Source organism: Eretmochelys imbricata, chromosome 1 (assembly GCF_965152235.1).
Source record: "Eretmochelys imbricata isolate rEreImb1 chromosome 1, rEreImb1.hap1, whole genome shotgun sequence".
NCBI lineage: Eukaryota > Metazoa > Chordata > Testudines > Cheloniidae > Eretmochelys > Eretmochelys imbricata.
In genome coordinates this window covers 299090226-299116441 of record NC_135572.1, presented here as the reverse complement: position 1 = coordinate 299116441, position 26216 = coordinate 299090226, and the positions used below count along the sequence as shown (strand labels likewise).

General features: G+C 40.0%; 1 protein-coding gene across 15 annotated transcripts in view; it reads left to right on the top strand.

The window, feature by feature from the left end:
• USP15 (ubiquitin specific peptidase 15) overlaps positions 1-26216 on the top strand; it is a 140458-nt gene that overhangs the window by 89167 nt on the left and 25075 nt on the right. For 7 of the 15 annotated variants that reach the window (XM_077833647.1, XM_077833639.1, XM_077833665.1 and 4 more), the window contains 3 exons: positions 20408-20581; positions 24537-24695; positions 25458-25682. In XM_077833647.1, coding sequence (XP_077689773.1) covers positions 20408-20581; positions 24537-24695; positions 25458-25682 — 558 coding nt within the window. Of the gene's footprint in view, positions 1-322; positions 853-1577; positions 1749-6883; positions 7032-7182; positions 7429-7951; positions 8981-11383; positions 12021-20407; positions 20582-24536; positions 24696-25457; positions 25683-26216 lie in introns of those variants that run through there. The other 8 variants (XM_077833689.1, XM_077833705.1, XM_077833697.1 and 5 more) reach the window with 8 other exon arrangements.

The following is a 26216-nucleotide window of genomic DNA, read 5'->3' as shown; positions in this document are numbered from 1 at the left end:
TTACTTGGCGATTAGTATTTTTGTATTTTGCATTGAGACACTTGGTTACTGGCAGAACACTATAAAATTTGGGAAAATAGCACAGATTGTTACTTGGGGAAATTTAGTTTTTATATCTACTGTTTCCCCATACGTTGTGCTTTACACATGGAGCCAGTTTCAGAGGGAAACCTTACTAGGATCCTAAGTAACCCAAGTGATCCCTTGAATAGGATTCTGTACTCTCCTCTGTTGCTTGGTACTTCATGAAAAGCACTAGGTGCAGAAGGAAACATACAAATTCTAATTTGAGAAAATCATTTGCCTTTCTTATCAAGTATAGGTGAACTTTTACACCTTTACCTCTTCAACCCTAAAAAGCACGACTACTGACCTTACAGACAGAGAGAGAAATGAGAGCACACAAGAACAATCGGAGAAAAAGATCTGAGAAATGCAGAGTTGGTGCAGCCAGAAACACAAACTGAGGGAAAAAACAAGGTGTGAGAAGAAATGGCAGATAATTGTGGGCTAGATAGAATGGTGACTCATGTCATTTTTTCTTCCCACTATTCCCCACTAATAGTTGTGGGAAGCACAAGTCTGGATCAGCATAACCAAAATATAGTATTTTTAGCTCCATTGGCTGGCTGGCTAGCTAGCTAATAATACTAATAGAAATAGAACAAAATGCATGGCACTTACAAATCCTGACAACAGTACTGTGAGCTAAACAGGTGCTGTGTTATCTTAATCTTATAGATGAGAAAACTGAGACAGAGGTTAAATGACTTGCTCAAAGTCACAGAGAGTTATTTCCAGATTTGTGATTTGACCTTCAGTTCTCTGCTCAGACTCCACTGTGCTACTCTTCTCATAAATAAAATAAACTTGGTAGCTGGTTATGAAACTTTTTAAAATGGAGGGGAAGAGCTGCTTTGTGGGGGGGCTGTGGCTCTGCCTGTGTGTGTGTGCGGTTTCTATACGAACTTAGAAATGCCCATACTAGGTGATTCTTCTTTCTCTACTCCCACCAAATATGTACCTTCCTAGATATTTCCTTGCACTGTTAAGCACTCCACTTGGGTTACTTTTACCTCACTTGCACCTGAAATTTGGGAGAGCAGGGGAGAGAACAATGACATCAACATAATATAATCTTAGATAGAATTAAGTAAACTAGGAGCTAGCTGAAATTTTGCCATACATGCCAACCCTCCTCCCCCTCCCCAAACACCTTATTGCACTTATCCTAGCACTTACAATCAGTATAATCTGAATGTTTTTTTCCTATGAATGACTGGAAAGTGGCTTTTGAATTAGAGTAGCCTTCCTTTTCAGACATTTCCTATCCTATTTCATGAGACATCTAATGTGAGCATCTGGGAGTGACTATTTTTGATCTGGTAGGTCTAGAATCAGATATTCAAATTTGTTTTTCAGGTAACTTAGTTGTTTTATGAATCAATTTGTAAAACAAGATATATGTTTGCTTCTGCTGACTTACAAGATACTATTGTATGTGTTAATCAGAAGATAGCTGTATCTTTGATCTTATTGAGTACTTGTTTATTTCTTTTCTTGGGGGATGGGTGGAGGACTCCTTTGTTCGTGTGCAAGAAGCGCAAGGATTTTCCCTCAGTCCTACTTCGCAGCCATCCTTCCTGAGGAGAACTAGATGGAACTCTGCGTAGCCTGTCAATGCCTCATTATAATCAGATGTGAAAAATGATTGAGCATTGTGAGCCACACCCCTCCACTCCCAGGAGGTGAGCATGTTGCTTTCATGGTGCTTTCACCCTCTGCTGGGCCAGAGATCAATTAACAGGAAATATAACCCTGATCTCCCTTCTGGCGGTACAGTGCACTACCCCTAGGTGACCTCTTATTGAAGACAACACTTTTATGTTGCCTCAAAGGCATTTATTTTAGCCTCTTGTTACAGTGTTGGCATGAGTTGAACTGTTTCACTGGGAAAGGTTAGCTTTAGAGTTTGTACTCAGGCAATTAAAGCTTCTGGTGAATTTCTCTTGAGGATATTGATGCCTTTCAACTTGGCTGGAATAATTTAGGATTTTTTTTTCTTTTGAACGTGGAAATAAAAGCTTGAGAGTCAGACAATGAACTGACATCTATTGGATTATTTTAACCTTTTATTCCCTTCTAGATAATTATCCTGTTGTTTCTGAGTGAATAGGGTAATGTATCAGGAAACTTTGGGAATATATTAGCTGCCAAAGGAATGGGAGCTGATCTACTTCTAGCTGTGAGCAGTAATAAAAATTTAGGAAGACTAGTATTTTTTGTGATTTGTGGTAGAAATAAGCCCAAATATTAGTAAAATTGTAACCCTGCTAGGACATTGGCTTGGTCTACACTACGGAGTTAGGTCCATGTAAGGCAGCTTAGGTCGACCTAATTATGTCCGTGTCTACACTACAGCCTTGCTTTCACTGATGTAAGTGCCCTAATACAGCGACGACATAATTCTGTTTCCATGTGAAAGGCTTATGTCGGTGTAGTTAAGGCAACATGGTGTACATATAGACACTGGGGGTTGCTTACGTTAGCTGTTGGCTGTCATTTTTGTCAGGTTCACAGACTAATTACTGCAGTGGCTGTACATCTAACCTAGGTCAGTTTAAGTTTGTAGTGTAGACGTGCCTATGCTCTTACACCTGTTACCTACTTTAACAATATCTACCATTTTAACGACTTAAGTGCTAGTATCTGTCCGTGAAATTACTCTGGAATAGTCTATATGAAAATTTATTTTGCTGATCACTTCTAATGAAAACTTAAAATATATGGATAGATTTTGCTCCTACCTTTTTGTTTTTCTCTTAAAATTTTTTAGATATATCTTTCTACTTTCCTCTCCCTTTAAAAAAAACCAGAAAAACAGAAAAAAAAAAACCTCTTGTAAAAGAAGAACATGATCTGATGTAGACAGATCTGAAGAAGGAACACTGTGTAGCTTGAAAGCTCTGCCGTTCCACCAGCAAAGTTGGTCCAGTAAAAGATATTCCCTCTTCCACCTTGTTTGTCTCATGTCCTGGGACCAGCATGACTATAACAACACTGTGAGCAATAGACAGAGATTGATTTTTTGGGGAAAGATACAAAGCTGTTTAGCTTTGTTTTAGGAAGTAAGGAAGGAGAGTGTTGATTGGGAGGTAGTCAGTATGAAAGGTTTGGTCTGTCTCTTGCTATTGTGTAATGCCTAAAGTTACTGGATAGGAATGTTTTGATAAAAATAAAAGATTAAAAGAAAATAAGTAGTTAAAATGGTTTCCTTTTTAAAGTTTTTTTTTGTTTGTATCTTTTATATTTATAAAAGCATTCCTATATAGTAATTTTAGGCATATACACAATCTTAGGCAAAAAGACTAAGAATAAAAAATGAGAATAATATAATATGCAATATAGATATTACTTTATATGTATAGCCTTTTTTATCTGTAGATCTAAAATCACTCTACTGTTGATTATATTTTGGACTTTCTTTCCCTCTTCTTTGCAAACTGAATCCTTAGACCCTCAATCCTAATAATCTTTTAAAATCACCTTGTTGCTTATGGATGTAAATGAGCTACTTGCCAAAGCATGTGCAGCCCTGTGGAGGTATTGAAAATAGCGTGTATTGGTAACTAGAATTTTCAAACAGTTTGGTTTCTGCTACAGTCACAACGTCTTTAAACGTTCCCTAAGAAGATGGAGACCCAAGAGAGCAGTAGCAAGTTTTAAATGGCAGTATTTATTAGTGATTGATTTGATTTTTTTAAATTCTGCCTTTGTTTATTGATAATGCCACAGCATTGAAAGAGTTAATGATAGACCTGTTTAATTGAAATGTATCAAATACTACAAGGATCCCAGAAAACAAGGCTTTAGTAAACAGCACCCTGATTTCAATAAAAAATACATCAATAAGCAAACTTGGGCTATTAAGTTCACAAAATACAAATCTAACAAAATAAATAACAATTGATGTACTGGTAAAAGGTCAGGATACGTAGAACACTTTTGGAGCGAATTCCTTCCGACTTCAAACTCAATGGGCAGAAATTGAAATTCATAAATAATTTATTTTTAATGAGTTCCCAAGAGTCTTGCTGAATGTGAAGTAAACAAAAATGCAGATAAGTGAAGTTATTCTTGAAATACTCTGCTATGTCAATCTTCTGTGTCTCAATGAAAGATGCAACAATTTTAGCCTATCACACCGATAGTGCAGTGTCATGCAGTGCAAAACCCTTTTTTTTTTAAAAAGAAAATTTATATGCCAGTCTTTCTTTAGTGTGATCTTACTACTGATCTGTAAGATTGGGAAAGATTACTTAGTCCATTTCTCCAGTGGAATTGTTTAAAGCAGAGGAAGTTATGAATAGGGCCCTACCAAATTCATGGTCCATTTTGGTTAATTTCATGTGCATAGGATTTTAAAAATTGTAAATTTCATTATTTCAGGTATTTAAATCTGAAATTTCACAGTATTGTAATTGTAGGGGTCCTGACCAAAAAAGGTGTCCTGCAGGGTCACAAAGTTATCGTAGGGGGATTGCGGTAATGCTACCCTTACTTCTATGCTTCAGAGTTGCTCCTGAAGGCAAGATTGAGAGCCTTGTTGTTCTTCTCAGAGCTCTAAGAACACCCTAGTGACTTGTGGTGAGACTACTAAATAGAAGACAACAGGTAGCAGATTTGGGATTTAACATGTTTGAGAAGGATGTTTTAAAAAACTCCCAGATAACCCTACAGTTGTAAAAAGATGGAGAGAAAAGGGAGATCTTATTTATTTCTTTTGATTATCAGTTCAGTTAACTACTATTGCTTAACTGGATCAGGAGCTGAGAGACTCTAGGTAAAGCCTTCCCCTAAAAGTTCTGTTCATATGTTTAATCAAAGCGATTGGAAAGTGCATGCTTGGAGGGAAGGTTTCCCCACTGATTTAGAACAGAATTAAAACTATAAGGTAAGTAGAGCCCCAGTTCTCTACAGTTATGTAAACAAGCCAATAATGTGACTCTTGTTTAGAATTTTTGTGATTTTTATCTGAGATTGAGCGTTTCCTCAGAATACATAGTCTTTCATGTAGGCATTGTTTCTGACCAGGCAAATTAGGAAGGATCTGTTATGCATGATGTGTCTAGTTCATAGCACATTTGTGAGAAATCTTGCTTTAAGGAGTTGGATTTTGTGGATACTCTGAGTAACATTATGTATTGGGACTAGATTTTTCCCTTATGGAGCCAAAGAAGAAATATTATCCCCACTTAATTTTCTACAGAGAAGCAAGTAAAAGACTTTATTTGGATTTGGTACTAATTTGGTTTGGTTTGACTGTTTCTCATTATTGACCACAACCAATTGATGAGCCAAAATAAGCAAAATCTACCAGAACACTAATGGTGATCTAGGTTATGTCCCAAAAACTAAATGAATACTTTATATCCGTTTTCAATAAGGATGGCAACGTAGCACACGGGGGCAAAGGCAGGATACCTAATGGAAAAGCGTGCATAGAAATGGAAATTACCACATTCAAGGTGGAAGCAAAACTCAGAGTTTAATACACTCAAATCAGGGCTGGATAATCTCCATCCTAAAATACTGCAACAAATGGCACAAGAAATTGCAAGTTCAGTAGTGAGCATTTTTAATAAATATTTCAAATTGGATGTGGTGCCATATGATTGAAGAAGAGCAAGAATAGTAAGTATATTTAAGGGGAAATTTAGTACATCTAATCTGTCTGGACTTCAGTATAGCACCTGATATGGTTAAACATGGGAAATTATTAGTTAAACTAGAGAATGTGGGGTTTAGGATTGAAATTCTAACGTGGTTAAGAAAGTGGCTAACAGGGAGACATAGGTTTTTCTGAAAGGAGAATTCTCCGGCTGGTGGGGGGGTTAGTATCAAGGAGTGCTCCTGGGGTCGGTTTTGTTCAGCATTTTATCAATGATCTGGATGATGAGATTAATTGCGCCCTCAGATGACACTAAACAGATGACACTGAGCTGGGGGGAGAGGTAGATACGTTGGAGGGTAGGGATAAGGTCCAAAGTGACCTAGACAAATTGAAGGATTGGGAAAAAAGAAATCTGATGAGTTTCAACAAGGACAAGTGCAGAGTCCTACACTTAGGAAGGAAGAATCCCATGCACCACTACAGGCTGGGGACTGACTGGCTAAGCAGCAGTTCTGCAGAAAAGGACCTGGGGATTACAGTGGATGAGAAGTTGGATATAAGTCGACAATGTGCCCTCATTGCCAAGAAGGCCAACGGCATACTGGGCTGTATTAGTAGGAGCATTGCCAGCAGATTGAGGGAAGTGATTATTCCCCTCTATTCAGCACTGGTCCCCCCACTACAGAAAGATGTGGACAAATTGGAGAGAGTCCAGCAGAGGGCAACAAAAATTATTAGGGGGCTGGGGTACATGACTTATGAGGAACTGGGGTTATTTAGTCTGCAGAAGAGAAGAGTGAGGGGGGATTTGACACCAGCCTTCAACTACCTGAAGGGGGGGGTTCCAAAGAGGATGGAGCTAGGCTGTTCTCAGTGGTGGCATATGACAGAACAAGAAGCAATGGTCTCAAGTTGCAGTGGGGGAGGTCTTGCTTGGATATTAGGAAACACTGCTTCACTAGGAGGATGGTGAAGCACTGGAATAGGTCACCTAGGGAGGTGGTGGAATCTCCATCCTTAGAGGTTTTTAAGGCCCAGGTTGACAAAGCCTTGGCTGGGATGATTTAGTTGGTGTTGGTCCTGCTTTGAGCAGGGGATTGGACTAGATGACCTCCTGAGGTCTCTTCCAACCCTAATATTCTATGATTCTACTAGTGGAGTTCCTCAAGTATCTGTCTTGGAACAGATCTTGTTTAATATTTTCATTAGTAACCTTGGCACAAAAAGGAGGAGTGTGCCAATGAAGCGGGAACATAAGAATGGCCATGCTGGGTCAGACCAAAGGTCCATCCAGCCCAGTATCCTGTCTGCCGACAGTGGCCAATGCCAGGTGCCCCAGAGGGAGTGAACCTAACAGGTAACGATCTAGTGATTTCTCTCCTGCCATCCATCTCCACCCTCTGACAAACAGAGGCTAGAGACACCATTCCTTACCCATCCTGGCTAATAGCCATTAATGGACTTAACCTCCATGAATTTATCTAGTTCTCTTTTAAACCCTGTTATAGTCCTCTGCTGATGATGCAAAGCTGGGAAGCATCGTCAATACAGAGGAGGATTGGAATATTATACAGGAAGAATTGGATGACCTTGAGGCATGGAGTCAAATAAATTGGATGAAATTTAACAGTACTTAAGAGCCTAATAACCAGAATTTCAGCTATAAACTGAGGCTCATTACTTGAAAGCAATGGAGGAGAAAGACATGAACCATAGGAAGACTGAGTCACCAATGTGAAATGGCTGTGGAAAAGGTAAATGCAATACTAGGATGTGTCAAATGAGGTATTTCCGGTAGAGGTAGGGAAGTATTAATGCCACTGTACAAGGCATCGGTAAGACCTCATTTGGAATACTGTGTGCAATTCTGATCACCATGTTCAAGAAAAATGAATTCAAACTGGAACAGGTGCAGAGAAGGGCTACTAGGATGATCAGAAGAACTGAAAAGTCTATATGAGAGAAGACTAAAAGGGTGGTATAATTACCAGGGATCCTAGAAATCCTTTTGACACAAAAATACACAGAATTTGCATTTTTACAGAGAATCTTTAGATTTAACATTTTGTGAAAAAATAAAAACCTATAAACTAAATTTTACTGAAAGTATCAGTGTTACTTATTCAGTTTGCACAACCTCCCCCTCATGGTTGATTTTTGATTGCACTTTAAATTTACATAGCTAAAAATATACACAAATAAACTGCTTTGGCATATAGAGGTTACTCAACAGCGTTTAGGGGTTTGTGTTTTAATGCATCTCAAATTTCACTTCAGCCTCCAGACATGAATAATTAAAGTTACGAAAAGATGCTGACAACTTTAAAAATCACCCCTAAAGAATGTGTCACTGAGTTTGGCAAGGACAAATTTCACGTTGATGGTACTATGCTGTTCTGTACTGGATGCAACAAGGCTGTAGATCATTTGAAGGCAGACAATTGTAGAACACATGGAAAGCACTAAACATAAACTGAATGAAAAGAAATTAAAGCAAGAGGCTGAAACAGCAGGCCCATCGACTCCAGTAAAGAAACAATGCACTGTGACTGGATAATTCTAGCATTTTACAACAGCATGAAACTGTCACTTTCAGATTTGTTTGAATGTGTGTAAAAGACATTCCTTTGCATAAAATTGATTTAGCCGTTGTCAGAGATTTTTTGAGGAAACATTGAGAGGTAATGCCAGTCCCAAATCAGATCAATTGTATTCCCGTTATTTACCAACTCTCTTTGAAGAGGACACACAGCACCTTCTCAGTGACCTGAAAGGAAACTCGATTGCCGTGATCATCGACAAAACAACTGAGTTAATTTCATGGCTGGAGCATCTTACATCATCAACTGATAATGCGAATGGATCTGCAGCTGCTCAAAGTGCTGCTGATAAACTGAGACAGTACAACCTAAAAAAATAAACAACCAGCAGTTGATTTTCTCCATGTTGTTCATGCACTAGATCCTAAACAAATAGTTGCTGCTTGTACAGGTTATGAAAGTGAAACCGCAGTTAGAGCTGTCCGAAGAATGCAACATGGAATGGCTAGTGTATTTAGGGATTGCCAAAGACGCATTTGGAAACGTTGAGGATCCCATTTACTGATGGGTGGCTGTTGAAGATCACATTCCCAACCTGGCAAAACATGCAGTGGTTCTCCTCCAACTTGACTGTAGATTCAGCTGACGTGGAAAGAAGTTTCAGCCAACTTGGGGTTCTTTTTTGTGCTCAGCACCAATGTCTGAAAGATGAAAATGTGGCTGGAATGCTGCAACTCTATTTTAACAACCAGGACTAACTCATAAAGTGAGTAATGTTAATATAAAAGCAGATTTTCACTTTATTTTTGTGTATTTAAAAAAAATCTGAAAATATAGAATATAGACAGAAGTACTTGGTGTATGTAAGAAATACATTGCAATTTTATTTTCATTATAATGATTGGCACTGGTAGGTTTCGAAGTTACTTGCTTAAAGATTTTAAATATAGCAATAAATCTTTGTGTTCAACTGATACATATATGTATTGTGGCTAGGGAAAGTAAAGTTCAGCTTTTCATTTTAATTGTGAAAAAAATCTGATGGGGGGCGTTATTGGAGAATTTTGGGGTCTTTATCACTGAAAACTAGAATCCCTGATGATTACTCTGTATAAATACATCAGGGAGGTAAACACCGGGGGGAGGGGGGGAGCAATTTAAGCTAAATGTTGACACAAGAACAAATGGTTATAAACTGGCCATGAATAAATTTAGGGTGGGAATAAGAAGGTTTCGAACCATCAGAGGAGTGAGGTTCTAGAAAAGCCTCTCAAAAAGGAGTAGTTGGGGGCAAACAACCAAAGTAGTTTTAAGATGGAACTTGATACATTTATGAATGGGATTATATGACAGGGTTGCCTGCGGCAGGGTACTGGACTAGATGATCCAGGAGATCCCTTCCAGCCCTATGCACATCAAGTTAAAGATATAGGTTAGTAGGCCATATGTGTAAAAATGTTTACTAATTCTTCAGCTAAACCAGAACTAAGAACATAGAGGGGCTGTACTGGATCACATCAATGATCCATCTAGCCCAGTATCTGGTCTTCTGACAGTGGCCCGTGCCAGATGCCTCAGAGGGAATGAACAGAACAGGGCAATTGAGTGACCTGTCCCCTGTCATACAGTCCCAGCATCTGGCAGTCAAAAGTTTAGGAACACGCAGAGCATGGGGTTGCATCCTTGACCATCTTGGCAAATTGCCATTGATGGACCCATCCTCCATGAGCTTATCTAATTCTTTTTTTAATCCAATTATACTTTTAGCCTTCACAACATCCCATGGCAGCGAGTTCCACAGGTTGACTGTTTTGTGTGAAGAAGTATTTCCTTATGTTTTTTGTTTTAAATCTGCTGCCTGTTAATTTCATTGAGTGACACCTGTTTCTTGTGTTACGTGAAGGGGTAAAGAACACTTCCTTATTCACTACCATCTACAAACTCTTAAGTTGGATCCTGCAAGAATCTGTTTGTCAATTATTGGTTCTGAAATACTAAGACAAAACTAATTAACAAAAACCCCTGAGAAATCCCAGGTCTTTCTTGTCATCTTCTACTTACTTAGATTAATTGTGGAGAGATACCTCATTGTTTCAATTTGAATGCAGTGTAGGCCCACGCCATCAACCTCCCCCCCCCCCCCCCCCAAAAAAAAAAAGGCACAACAAACGGTTTGCCAAAAAAGTAGGCATAATTTAAAAAGTAAAATCTCCGGAAGTCCAAATAGTATAAAGATTGGAACTTAATTTGTTGTCTTTTTGGTTTTGTTGACCACATTCCATATTCAGCTCTGTCTGCACAATCAAATGCTTTGACATTCCAAATCTACCACCCTGTCTTTAGTTAGATGAAAGACAAGTGGTGTCATAGTCCTAAATATCTGCTCATTCCAGTATCTCTGGTTGCATCATCAAGTGTGCTTGTCTGCCATAGACTTCAGAAGCGTGCTCTGTATTTCCCAGTAATGCACCTTTAGCACCACATTCTGCCATGAAAAACACATTCAAGTCTCCAAACATCAAAAATTACGTTAGTTGCTCTTTTAGACCCTTGCTTCCCGGACAAACCTCTCCTAACTGAAGCTGCAGAACTGCAGAAAAAGATGAGAAAAAAAAAAAGATTTTATTTAACCTACTTCCTAAAAATGTTGGTGTCATGTCCAAAGCCAGCAAGTGGTGGTAGTGTTAGTAACCTTCCACTATAACGTTTCCGTCAACCGAATAGAATTGTACCTATGACTAGATGCATTATTGATCACAATGCAGAGGATCAAGAGATGACTGTAATGTACATATTTGTTTGGTTTCCCCAAACCTAGAACTCCTGTCTTTGCCACCAAAGCAGTCTTATGTTGAAAAAGCACCAAGGCAAATTATCTCACCCATTCACTCATTCTTGCTGAGGAAGAATGTCATGTCTCAACCAGACAGATTTCTTGATTTCTTAATGCAAAATAATAAGTGAGCACTGGGTTCTGCCTTTAGAATCTTAATCACCCAAAATATTCAGATAAGCTTCTGAACTGAATTTTTAAAACTGTTGAGGTTTGGCTGATATCAGAAATATTTCTAATCTGTAAATTCATTTTTATGAAGATCCATTACTGTACCTGTAACTGTACAAAAGATGAGACATCCAGAAAGTTTGCTTCTTTACCTTTATTTTCTAGAAATGCTTTGACTAGGACACGTGAAGAAAAGCTGAACAAGCACAAGTAACAATCTTTGACTGCTTTGTCCACCTGACTTCACAAGAGAAAAGGCAAGAAAGATTGGTGAATCTGAATTGCAAAAATTGCATTTTGTAGGTTTCAAAGGAAGTTGTTTTCCTCTGATCTTGTGCAACCTTCGGGTGCAGAACTGGAATAAAAACCACTATACTTGAATATGGCTTAACTGCTGGATTGCTTCTTAAAATAGATGGTTACTCATGACTAGTAAGCAAACTGGACTTTAACCTTAAAAAAAACAGTTTTGTACTTCAGTTTTGAGCCCCGAGAGAAATGCTTTTTTGCTCCTAGCTAGGCAGCTTCATCACAAAATTGCACTGTTTCACTGGAATAGACGGATGGAAACAGGATGATTTTTTATTGTTAGTTTGTGTTGATCCTCCTCAGCTAATGTGTCTGATCTGGACGTGCCTAAATTTAAAACTAGTCAGTTAGAGATTATGATTAACAAGGGGGAATCACTTCTTTTGATTGAGGTTTTAAAAAACTATGCATTTTTGTTCACATTAGCAAAGATATTAAACTATTCACACTAAGTAATTAAAAAATTAAGCTTGTTTTCTTTCCTGTTCTTGTTACTGATTTAATAAAGTATTGAGCATATTTGGTCTCTTGAGAATTGTGGAGCAACTGCATTGAAAGGAAATGATTCAAATTCCACATTACAAAAAACAACTTTGTTTTTGAAGGGGATTGCTTCGGCTATTTCCCAGGTACTGGGGAAAATTCCAGTTTAATTGTATGAATTAATAGCGTGACTGCCTATAGACAGAAGGATTCAAGGCAATTGGTGACATGGCTGCGAATATTCACAAGTTGATTTGTATAATAAGATTATACTGGCTTACAAATGAGGGTTCAGTTACATGAGTTACTCATGATCCCAGGTAACTTTGCCAAGATATTTATTTAAAAAGAAAAAAAAGTACTAGTAAATGATGCATGTATTTGTTAGTGCACCTTATAAAGAAATACATATGCTACACAGTTGCAATAGAAACCTGCTCTGAAAGTTGATGTAGAGAGCTACTTTTTTATCTTAGGTGAAGTATGTGACACTTGGGTAACAACCAAATTTTGCATATGCCCTAATTTCATAATAAATTGGTTTTGGTAGCCACCAATATATTACATTTCTAGTATGACAACAGAATAGTGGTAGTAAAAAATCTATTGTGTAAGGTTGAGGTTTGTTGATGGAAAAATCCCATGGGGTTACCTAAAATAGACTAAATCACAGATGCTTTAAGGATCTCACACTGCAGTGGAATCTCGGCGCTCTGACCAATTAATTACGTTCATTGAAAAAGAATAGAAAATTACTGTTGACTTTTTTTTTCTTTTATCCCTTGAAAATTTGAAACAGATGTTTCCTTATCAGACTTTTCTGAGATCAGTGGTGCTCATACAACAGTTGCCTGGGTTCTTTTTAAGGAGGAAAAAAACATTGGTACATTTGTTTGGAAAGCTTCCTACCTTTTCTCTTCCCTTCTTTGGGTATTGACTTATAAACAGATACCAAAAGGTTGCATTTTAAACCTGCTAGCCATGACAGTGTTTAAGTTGTATTAGTGTGTGTATATATACCAATTTCATCTCCTAGTCAAGTGGTGTAATCATGGACCGCTGGTGAAAACATTCTTTCAGGAGGCTGAGTAAAACTGTCAGATCCTGCTCTCTGGGGTGAGGAGGTGTTGCAGTTTCTGTCCCAGCCTGGTGTGGAGGGAAGAGCCCATGGTGGAAGGGTAGAAGGAAAATGAGCCAACCACACACTCATCCAGCAGTAGTAGCTGCTGTTGGACCCAGCTCCACGCTCTGGTTCATTGGCTCTTGCCGCTTTCAGACTTGCTGTGGCAGGCTCCGAATGATGGGGGACTAGCCATCTCACCTCCCCAACAGGGTAAGGGATGGGGGGGGAAGGTCAGCAGCCCCACATAACACTCCAAAGTGAAGAAAAGATGCTGATACCAGGGCTCAAGGGATTGGAGGGCGGGGGGTTCCAGATGAGCCATAGGGAACTGGAGCCATTGAAGAAGGGAGAGGGGTGGGTGCAGCCAGGACTTGGAGGCATTTGGGGTGATTTATAAGGATAATATGGATTTCTGTGTTGGGAGGGCAGCAGAAGGGCACTGCGGGAGTAAGTATGGGTGGGCATCGGGAGAAGAGGGAGGTTGGGCAAGGGAAGTGGTTTAAGGGATGGTGGGGACTATAGGGGAGGTTTTAAGAGGTGGGTTTGTTGGGGAATGGGACTTGGGATGGTGAGCGGTGGCAGGGGTTGGCAGGTGATGTTTTATGGGCACATTTGGGGAGATGGGAGTTGGGATGGTGGAGAGGTGAGATCAGTGGGGGGCTGTGGCAGGAGGAGGTTCTGTGGGGTTTGGGTTTATATAAGGGGTGGTGGCTGTGGGTTTATTTGGAGGGTGCAAAGAGGTTGGGTGTGTTTGGAGATGAGTTATTGGAGTTCGATGGGTTTAAGCAGGGGCTGGGAAGATGGGTTATTTGGGGGTTGGATAGGAGTCTGTGGGAGAGGGAGTTATTTGGGGTTCTGTGGTAAGGGGATTGTGGAGATCCATGGGGGGGGGGGGGGCTGGGAGCGCAGGGAGCTGTGTGGCAGTGCCCGTGGCCACAGTTGGCTGTGTCTGGCTCCATCTTCCACCTCCGTCTCACTTCTTCCCTCTCTCCCTCGCTGGCACTAACCCCCGCTCCCCTCACAGGAAAGGAGGCGCTGCAACTGCACCGGGGCGGGGGCTGGCTTGCTGCATGCTGATTGTGCTCAAGATGGACTCTGCCTGCGACATCACTATGGGGCCCCACAGATTCACCTCATCCCGCTGCAGTGCTCTGGGGACTCTCCCTGTTTGTCCTCCTGCTCGGCAGTCAGGCAGCTCAGTGCTAAGCTGGCTCTGGCACCACAGGATGCAGAGCTATGCCTGCTGATCTGGTGGGCAGGTGGGCTCGCATTTGGAAGGGCTGAGCCTTTTCTACCATTAGCTATCTGCTACCGCTGACTGTAGGAAATATCTTCAATATTTGTGGCTCCAGTGTCCAGGTAGTCTACCAGTTCTGTTATTCAGGAGCAAAAATATGCATTAGCCATAGTCCTGTATTAACCATTTCTTGGCTTTGAGCAATTAATGACTGAAGAATCTTTCATTCTTCTAGTTGTTTAAAAAAACAAAAGATTGTGTAGCTCTCCACAGAAGTTTTTTTTTCCTCTGGAGGCGTGGAGATATTAACATAGGATAAACAGCAATCTTTGATTCTTCTATGTCACTTGGTATTTTGGGAGCATCAGCGGTGGCAGATCACTTGTATCCTTGGGACTGAGTCCTCTAAAGAAACACAGGATTGGTAAATAAAATTCTGTGTGATTATTTATTTGCCAAAGCTCCATGTAGACAGGTAAACCTTACTTCAGAAAGGTTTTGCTTTTGTGTTTGGTTTTTTTTGGTTGGTTGGTTGGTTTTTTTGTCCTGTGATGCTGCTATAAGCTTTGGGTGTGCTGACATCAAGAGCTACAGAATTTTAGTGAGCATCATGTTATTTGCACTGTTATGACCTGTTTTTCCTTTCGAGAGCAGCAATATGTATTCAGTAGTATTGTTAGCTTAAAACACCTAGTCTTGGACTAACTCGTATTAAACCTTGGAGTCTGACCTGTGTGCCAGAATCAGATGAGGTGAAACAAGACCTACTTGAAAATACTCCTGAACATACTATTTTTTTCCTTAAAAACCTAACTGAACTCTTTCCAGTTTCTGATTAGAAATCTAGAATAAATTCTAGATAATACTTCAGCATTTTGGACAAATGCATGTTGCCTCACCTTCTCTAAAACTGTTGTGGGTCAGGTTCCTTTACCAACAACTGGGAGGACATTTGGTTCCAATCAGTGTCTGCTTTTGAAGGAATCAGTCTGTTCCTTTCAGGCATCTTGTAGTCTTTACTCCCTCTTCTAAAGCCCAAGTTTGTAACATTTCCACTTACTTGTCATGACATCAAATCCTGAAAATGTAATCTGTGAGGAAAGCAAGATACTTGCTTTTGGAGCACTACACAGTGTATGTCTTGTAACCTAAACTAACTACTTCTGTACCCATCTTATTTCTGTAAATATTTTAGTGTCTCTCAGAGTTCCTAACCAAAAAAAGCTGTGTTCTAATTTTCATTACTATTTTCTTAATCAGTGCTTTTTTTCAGTGATTCTTTTGCTGTAACTGACTTTGCTAATGACTTTAAAGATATTAAGATGTCCCAGGTTGAGAGTCTTGAATTGGCCTTTTGTTAACGGAAGCCACTCCTCTGCTCGGAGATTTCCGAGGGAAGAGCTCCTCTGTCACACTGACCAGCATCCAGCCTGGAAACCAGTACTGAGCCCGGTACCGATACTCAAGACCTGGAACTACATGATCTGGTCAGTGCAGAAGAAGAGGAGGAGGGCCCCCTGCTAGTGCAGACCATCTCCTCCCGAGAGAAGGCAGTGTCAGGTATGGGTGGCTCGATACCTCAAGAAGACTTCAAAGCTCACCAGGATCTATTGAAGAGAGTGGCCTCAAACCTAGGGCTGGAAGTGGAGGTACTGAAAGACTCCTCCCACAGCCTGGTCAACACCTTGGCCGCAGTGGCCCTGTTGAGGGTGGCCCTACCCCTCAATGAGGCCAGTATCGGTTCAATCAAAACCTTATGGCAGATGCCTCCCACTTCAAAGGGCAGAGAAGAAGTACTTTGTTCCCACCATGTGGTATGAGTACTTATATTCCCATCCCCCTCCTGGGTCTCTTTGTGGTCTTTGCGGCCAACAAAAGAGACAGGCAGGGGCTGCAAGGTGTGACCCCCCAAGGCGAAGGATTCAAAGAAACTAGACCTTTTTGGTAGAAAAGTTTATTCTACTTGTGGTTTGCCCCTCCGCATCTCCAGCGAGTAGGCATTGCTCGGGAGGTATGACTCTAACATCTGGGATCCATTTCAAAATTGAAAAACTCGCTGCCCCAGGAGTCCAAACAGAGATTCTCTGCTTTGGTGGAGGAAGGGAAGGCTATAGCCAGGGCTTCCCTGCAAGCTGCCCTTGACACCGTGGATGCTTCTGCCAGAATTATGGCATCAGCAGTAGTCATGTAAAGATGCTCCTGGTGCCAGTCCTCAGGCCTATCTTTGAGGTTCAACAGTCCCTTTTGGACCTTCGGTTCGAGGGAGTTTCCCTCTTCTCAGAGCAGATGGATGCGAAGCTCCATGGTCTGAAAGATTCTAGAGCCACCCTCAAGTCCCTGGACCTCTGTGCCCCAGCACCTTCAAGGAAGCACTTCAGAACTCAACGGCCAGTCCAGGTCTTGGCTGTGCCAGGGCCTGTTTAAGAAGGAAAGCAGGGCTATAGGCAGAGACAACCACGCCCCCTTGCTTCAACCTTGCTACCGGGCCCTCACAAATATTCTCCAGGCCCCAAGCAGAAATGTTCCCTAGTGCATAATCTTCTCATCAGGTCAAATGGGACAACAACTGGATGGTAGACTTCCTCCTAATTATCTGCAGGACACATCTGAATTTGCCGTCTGAAGTCCTGCTGATTTAACTCCTGTCTATAATCTCTTCAAGAACTGAACATTTTCATAAAAATTGTTTAGTCTCTCTCAACATGTAGACAAAGTGAAATAGTTTCCCCCAACTTTCATAGCTGTCTTCTAAGTGGTGACATCTGAGATTATAGAAGAGGTGACAGCTCTGTATTTCAGAAGTACTTACTTTGGGTATGTCTACACTGCAGTTAGACACCCACAGCTGGCCTGTGCCAGCTGACTCAGTCTAAGGGGCTATTTAACTACCGTGTAGATGCTCAAGCTGCAGCCCGAATTCTGGGACCCTCACACCTACCAGGGAGCCAGCACAAGCCCAATCATCTATGTTGCAATTAAACAGCTCTTTAGCCCAAGCCCCAGAAACCTGAGTCTGCTGGCACAGGTCAGCCACAGGTTTTTAATCGCAGTGTAGACATACGTTTTATCAGATAAATGCCATGTGTTCCAATCCCACAGTTTGTGTCTTGTTGTGAAATGGTTGTAAAGAAAAGAGAAAAATAATCTGCAGCAAATCTATGGCTCTACTCAGACCAGTCTGAATAGGTATTCTGAGAGAGACAGAAACCCATGTGTATTATATAGGTTTAAGGTTTTACAGTAACCAAGGGTATATGTTTTGGTTTTCATTTTTATTGATGTTGCTACGTTGGGAGCTACAGTAGGTCAGGGTAAGGTCACATGGTCAGATTAAAACTTTCAAAAAATAAGGCCATCGCATTTTTTTTCTGATCACCTACTCATATTACTAAATGTTATGTTACATTTGAATACTTTTTGGTAATCTTAATTATAATTATTACTTACAGACCAAATTCAATTTAAAGCAACACTGTTAACTAGTATATTTGTATGAATCTTTTAAAAATCAATTCTAATGGAAACTGTATTTTTGCCTATTGAGAGTATTTCTCTGCAGGACTTACAGCCCATGCAAAAAAATGTTGTGGGGGAGGGGGACGAATGTGACATGCACATGTGAATGTGAGATCACATGCATGGGGTTTTTCTATAGGCTTGTGCTCTTGTCTACTCACCATAGACAAGAATAATTTGCCTAAAAAGGGGAGAGAAGTTTGATGGTGATAAAAAAATATTCTTTCTCTCCCCGTCTGAGTGGTGAAACTGATGCTGTGCTTCTCCCCTTTCAATCCTCCCCATCATCTTCAGTTAGCTTCCGAAGGAGGTTGTAAACAAGTAAGAGGAAGAGGACCCAGCTGTACTCAGTCACTCCCTTTATCCTTACTAGGAAGAGGATGGGAAGGAAAAAGAGCTGCCTGTTCCTAGAACTCCCTCTTGCTTGGAGGAGAATGCAGGAGACCCTTGTACTGTGTAGTGGAGGAACTCGGTCCAGTCCATGTGTGTTTGTGTGGCATAGTAAATGGGAGTATGTGATATGGGGGACATCTTTGAGGGAGCAGAGAAGGCAAACTGATAGTTTTTGTTTTAAGTAAAGCTGCATGAGAAAATGGTGTAAAAACTGGATGATAACAAAGTCTGAGTTGAAGGGAAAAGTCATGCTGAATTTTCCAAGATGTTATAAATGGTTTTTCAGTAGTTCTCATGAAAGGATTCCCTTTAAATGCTAACCCAAGAATGCAGACTTGTTCAGAGAACAAATAAAAGGTTTCATCAGACAAGCTAAGGCCTTTGGAGAACTGTTTTAGCTGTCTGCATAATAAACAGCATCAGAAGGCATTATTATGGATGGCTTTCTGTATTATCTCTATTCTGTAGTTTATAAGGTTTCCAGGATGGCATTAAGACCTGATACAAATCCCACTGAAGCAGAATAGGTTTTGTAAATCAGCCCAGAGATGTCTCTGCTTAGTGGCCAGTGCCTTGGTGGGCAACAAGTAACCATTAAAGGAAGCACAGAACCCAAACAGGTTATAAATACAATGCTAGCATTTTAAAGTTAAATCATTAAAGGAAGCTGATCTAACCAGCCACTGAGAATTACTGTGGAAGGTCACTGCACTTTTCACTGAATGTTGTTAGATGAGAAATTGTCTTTAGGTTTGAATTTGATTGGCTCTGTCAGGAAAAGATAGAGTATCAGTCCATTGCTGTTACTAGTATTTGATATTTTGACATGTTCATCTACGTAAATAACCATATTTTCTTATCACTCATGTAACCTTGATGCTTCGACCAGGAGAAGCCAGTTTATTAGTCTTCCAAGTTCTTAAAGAAGCTGTAGTAAATACTTGTAAACAATGTCTTTTCCCACGGTTGGTGGAAGGTAGACTCTCAACCTTGAAACACAATATTTAATCTCTATTATGGCTTGTTCTTGGGGCATTTGAAGTGTATACTGCATTCTGTCGGTGAAACTTTTCAAAAGCCATCCCTCATGGTAGTGCCAGTAATGACAACTGCCACTGTAGCAACTAGGCTTGGTATAAAACCATTACATTTGTTGGGTAGAAATTTTAGATATTTTACTTCTTAGTAGTAGTATTACTATCAATTTTGGAGTAACTGCACCTTTGACCTTCTCCATGGTCTGCTCTGGGAATGCCAGTTCGGATTTCAGGACTTTAGCCTACATCTCCCTGGACAGGAATCTCTGTCCCTTCTTTCTCCAGAAAGGATTTTAGGCCACAGTCCCCTGCAGTGCACTTTGATGTCCCCAGCAAGCCAGTTTGACTGTAGACAGCACCTAAACTCTGCTCTCTCTCCAAGGGCTGTGAACAGTGTATGGCACACAGCTCGTTTTCAGCAGAGTACATCTATTCAGGACATAAAGCATATAGAAAATAAAGAAATAAACATAAAAGGACTTACCCTCTCACTAAACATACCAGAAATTGCCCAAGGCCTTGGCAAGTTAAAAAGCTTCCAACCCTTCTGGCAAGGGCTTGGCTCCCCCCTTGGGCAAAAATTCATGTCAGTTGGAAAGAATGCTCTGAGTCTTTTTAAACTCAACTGTTCTATGCCAAGTTCTTCCTTTGTACCTTTGCCTTTCCTCTGGGACTGCCCTAACCCCAATATATGAAAACCACTCTAGAGGGAAGTACTTCTCTGGAGCTGCTTACAAACTCAGGCACTTGAGTAATCTCTCCCCACTATTACTTCCTGGGGGAGCTGTGCTACCCCTCCCACCTTGGATTTGCCTACAATCCCTGACCCACAGTGATACATACAACATTCATAAATGTAATACGTGATCCCCAAATACACTGCATATGGCTGCAATACTTATCGTAATTACTGATTCTACAGAATGTTGTAATTTCTTTCCTGCAGGTATTATAGTTCAGTTATTAACAGGCAAATATTTATTTTATTTGACTTACAGAAAAATGGCTACTGTAACAAAGATTGAGCATTTTTTGCAAAGCTAATTAAAATCACCCTTTTTATTTTAAGTATTTAATATTTCCATTCACAGTGTCTGAGCAACACACCTCCACTAACAGAATACTTCCTAAATGACAAATATCAGGACGAGCTAAATTTTGACAATCCTTTAGGAATGCGAGGTGAAATAGCAAAAGCTTATGCAGAGCTCATCAAGCAAATATGGTCAGGAAAATACAGCTACGTCACACCAAGAGCATTTAAGGTTGGTATTACTTAAATTATAATTTGAGTTTGAATGTATACAGTGAATTTGTTTTCGCAGCTGAAGTATATGAAATGTATAAAACATATAACAAATAATTAAGGCTATCAATCACAGTTAACTCACACTGTTAACTCAAAAAAATTAATCATGATTAAAAAAATTAATTGCGATTAATCACAGTTTTAATTGCACTGTTAAACTATAGAATACCAGTTGAAATTTATTAAATATTTTAGATGTTTATTCTACATTTTCATATGTATTGTATTCAGTGTTGTAATTGAAATCAGTGTATATTATTTTTATTACAAATCTTTGCACTGTAAAAACGATAAAAAATAGTATTTTTCAGTTCACCTCATACAAGTATTGTAGTGCAGTCTTTTTGTCGTGAAAGTGCAACTTATAAATGTAGATTTTTTTTTTGTTACATAACTACACTCAAAAACAAAACTCCAGAGGACATGCTTCCATGCTGATGATGCTCATTTAAAAAAAAATGTGTTAAATAAATTTGTGACTGAAATCCTTGTGGGATAATTATATGTCCCCTGCTTTGTTTTACCCGCATTCTGCCATATATTTTATGTTATAGCAGTCTCAGATGATGACCCAGCACATGTTCATTTTAAGAACACTTTCACTGCAAATTTGACCATATACAAAGAAGGTACCAATGTGAGATTTCTAAAGATAGCTACAGGTCTCGACCCAAGGTCTAAGAATCTGAAGTGCCTTCCAAAATCTGAGAGGGACAGGGTGTGAGCAGGCTTTCAGAAGTCTTAAAAGAGCAACATTCTTTTAAGTTCCGATGCAGAAACTACAGAGTTCAAACCACCAAAAAAGAAAATCAACCTTCTGCTGGTGGCATCTGACTCAGATAATAAAAATGAAGCTGCATCAGGCCACACTGCTTTGACTAGTTATTGAGCAGAACCCATCATCAGCATGGATGCATGTCCTCTGGAATGGTGGTTGAAGAATGAAGGGACATATGAATCTTTAGCTGATCTGGCACATAAATATCCTGTGACGCAGGCTAGAACAGTGCCATGCGAATGCCTGTTCTCACTTTAAGGTGACATCATAAACAAGTAGTGGCAAGCATTATTTCTTGCACATGTAAACAAACTTGTTTGTCTGAGCAATTGACTGAACAAGAAATAGGACTGAATGGACTTGCAGGCTCTAAAATTTTACATTTTGTTTTTGAATGCATGTTTTTTTTGTAGATAATTCTACATTTGTAAGTTCAATTTTCACGATAAAGAGATTGCACGACAGTACTTGTATTAAGTCAGGGGTGGACAAACTTTTTGGCCTGAGGGCCACAGCTAGGTAGAGAAATTGCATGCAGGGCCATGAATGTAGGGCTAGGGCAGGAGGTTGGGGTGCGGGAGGGGATGTGGGAGGGGGTGTGGTGTGCAGGAAGGGGCTCAAGGCAAGGGATAGGGGCACAAGAAGGGTGCAGGTTGTACGAGGGGGCTCAGGGCAGGGGGTTGGGGTGCAGAGTGTGGGAGGGGGCTCAGGGCAGGGGGTTGGGGGCTCAGGGCAGGAGGTTGATGTGCAGGAGGGGTGCGGCAGGGGCTCAGGGCAGGGGGTTGGGATGCAGGCTCCGGGCTGGCACTGCTTAACTTGAGCGGCTCTGGGGTGGCAGTGGCGTGCAGCAGGGCTAAGGCAGGCTTGTGGTTCCCCGTTCCCAGCCAGTGGGAGGTGCGTGGGGCGGTGCCTGCAGGCAAGGGCAGCGTATGGAGCCCTCTGCCCCCTCCTCCTCCCCCAGAGGCCACAGGGACGTGGTGCCAGCCGCTTCTGGGAGTGGCGCCTGCCTTAACCTCGCAGCACCACAGGGGTGGCAATTGCGTGGGCTGGATCCAAAGCCCTGACGGGCCAGATCTGGCCTGCAGGCCGTAGTTTGCCCACCTCTGTATTAGAATTGAAAAATACTGTTTCTTTTATTTCTTTTATTTTTTTACAAAAATAAATATAAAGTAAGCACTGTACACTTTGTATTCTGTGTTGTAATTGAAATCAATATATTTGAAAATGTAGAAAACATCCAAAAATATTTAAATAAATGGTATTCTATTGACAGCCGTACAAATAATTTTAAAAATTGAGTTTTGAAACAGTGTGCTAGCGGTCCATTCAGTTGACTGCCTCTTAACAATTTAGAGCAACAAGGTGGGTGAGGTAATATCTTTTATTGGACCAACTTCTGTTGGTGAGACAAGCTTTTGAAAATTCTCCCTCTCCCAGATGCCTCTCTTTAAAAAGTCCAATATTATCTGACCTCCCTTGTTTCTCTAATATCCTGGGACCAATGCAGCTACAACAACTCTGTACACATCATAACAATTTTTCAGTCAACTATTTACTTTCTTAAGAAAAATCCCCCCCAAAAAATCTAGTTACTCTTTTTGCTGTGCTTTGTATTCATTATATATTTTAATTCAAAATGTTAGTTCTAGCGTCATTTCTGTAGTGCTACATCTTTCCCTTGACTGATTTTCGGGCTGTTTCATCTTGACTTTAACATGCTCTCAAGATGTTTTTTCTATAGTCTAGTCAGAAGTTTATGTAATTTTTCTGGGCTCTTTTACAAGAATAAGACTTTTTTTTCTTTATGCTTATTTGAATAATTTAGAAACATAAGACCATTTACGAAATATTTCCTGTATTATGCTTCCCTTTAAAAAGTAATGTGGACTGTTCATAGTATTTTAAATAGGACACCACTGATTCATTTTACTGTGCTATAATTTCCTCTTTCTTTAATTTGATACTGTATTTTTATATCCCAGATCTTTGTTAGCTTTTGGTTATTGTTAATAAGCATACTAATGTTTTTAGTTGTTGTTAATCCTCATTGTCTTCTGGTCACTTACTTCTCTACCATATATTTTTTTGCTTCCATGTTATTTTCCTTTCATTAATATTTTTACCTTATAAGTCTCTTCTTACAGTGTTTTGTCTCTTGCATATGTCTGTCAGTTATAGTCTTTTTTTTCTATTCTATCGTTTACATTTGTGGGGGATTGCGAGAGGTTTTTTTTTTTCTTTTCATGTTTACTGCACTAGATTAACCCCCCACTGGTGATAGCTGTCCTCAGCAGTAGGAGGGCATTGCACCGTGGGGCTGTTTCACCACCCAGAAAGCAAATAATGTTTACCCAGCGAGGGCAGCATTAAACTGTGGCCAGAGCTCCATTAGTGCCCTGCCTGTAGAGGCTGAGGAGAGGAGGTGCTGAATCCTTGCATCATTTCTACTTCCGCCTTCCATCATGGACATGCCCCTTTGCCAGCCATACCACCACTTCCCTACTCTTGGGGTGGCACTCTGGCTCCAGGCTCCCTCGTTAGCAGTGATTGATCTGCCATTGTATGCCAGCCCCAAATCATTTCTGAAAAAAATATCCTCCTTGACCCTTCTTCGTCATTCAACTGGTTTGACGAGCTTTAGCCTGCTTCTCTTGTACTAACATAGCAGCCTGTACGCCTATTTTTTTTCATTGTAGTGTTTACCACTATGGCACTTTCCATATAGTATCTGAATGTCTCACAAACATTTAAGAATTTATCCTTACAATGCTCCCCTTTACAAATGGGGACACTGAGTTACAGAGAGGTGTTAAGTGACTAGTCAAAGGAGTAATCTGTAGTATAGTTGGGAATAGAACCCAGACCTCCTGCGTACCAGTGCAGTGTTTTTTAACCACAAAAACATCCTTCCTCTCCAAGAGCTCCTCCCATAGCTCCATGCAAGCATGTTCAGCTATGTAATATTCCTTGCTATGGCCCCTGAGTGGCAGCCATTCTTGAAAACACAAGGTACCAGATGCAATCATTGATTTCTAAGCATTGTTACGTGCTGGTAGCCCCTGGCTATTTATTAGTTTACACAAAATCAAACATTAAATTTCCCAAACTGAAAATTTTCATATATGCTCTTTAGACACAAGTGGGACGATTTGCACCTCAGTTTTCTGGATATCAGCAACAAGACTGTCAAGAACTTCTAGCTTTTCTTTTAGATGGTTTACATGAAGATTTGAATCGGATTAGGAAAAAGCCTTATATTCAATTAAAGGATGCAGATGGAAGGCCAGACAAGGTAATGTTCTTAGTATTGGTTTTCTTTGTGTTTTAGTTCATTACTTAATGCTACAGTATGTTGTAAGATATTGTTGTCCCTTTGTCAAGCATTAACATTTTGGGGGGCTGCTTAGTGGCAGAGAATTTAGTGGAAGAGAATTTAATGGATACAAAGACTCAAGATATTTTCTAGTCTCATTTATTTACATGTACACAATTCCTGATTACTTTGAAAAGAGATAGCAAAAAGAGCATCAAGGCTATACAGAGATAATTCCACTTGCAGAGACTCCATCCAACACACCAAGAAAAGCAGGTGCATTTTGGCCCCCTGGTCTTGCAGTCTCTTTCTTTCAGCATACTTGTCAGTTCCTGTTTCCTGCCTCTCTCATCTATACTCCTAATTGGGGAAACTCCACAGCCCTAAGTTGCTTGTCTGTAGAGCATCATTATACACACTAACCCTGGGCTACTTCAGATGGGGATTTTTGTCTTCAACTTCCTTTTTGTCCAGTTACTCAGCCAAATAGATCAAACATCCATTGGAGCGGATTTCTGAGTCTCTATCCTAACAAGTGTTTAACTCTCACAATCCCCTTAACAAGTGAGGTGTCATTGCTGTAGTCAGCCCGTGTGCAGTCCTTGGGGTCAGACTTTTTTTTTTGTACATTTAATCCATGTAATGGATAGTCTCATATTAACGACTTGTATCAGTAATACATAACATGCATTTCATTAGTGTGGTTTTTTTGCTATAACCCAAGTTCTATTTTAATTGTAGGTGGTTGCTGAGGAAGCCTGGGAGAACCATTTAAAAAGAAATGATTCCATCATTGTAGATATATTTCATGGTCTTTTTAAATCCACCCTTGTTTGCCCTGAATGTGCAAAGATTTCTGTAACCTTTGATCCCTTTTGTTACTTGACACTTCCATTACCCATGAAAAAAGAACGCACTTTGGAAGTTTATTTAGTTAGAATGGATCCACTTACTAAACCTATGCAGGTAAGAAATATTTTGTTTACGTAAAACGTCTGTGGTGTTAAAATCTTTTTTTCTTTTCATGTTTTTAACACTTGACAGAACAGGCAGTAAATCTGACAAATTAAATTTGTCAGGATGGTACGGTTTTTTGACTTTCATCTCTGTTATTTATTAATGAGGAAACTTTGTAAAAGACACATTTTACTATAACTCTACTGAATTTCAAGGAAGATATTGATCATTTATTTTACTACTATATTAATTTCCCCTAACCTTTTAAATCCAGGCTGTGTTCTTTATTATTATTATTTATTATTAGTTTGTTTCAAATATTGTCAAAATAATCTACTTGCTGTGCAAACATAAAGAAATGCACAGTCCCTGCCCCAAGTCTAAAATGACGACAAACATCAAAAGTTCGGTGGAGTACAATGCACTAGTAAAGTGAGTTCTTGATACAGATTTTTATTTTTTATTAAATATGTAAACTATGCCCAGTTGCCCTCAACTTTCCATTATTAGTCAGCAAATATTCTGTAGTCATCAAAGGATCTT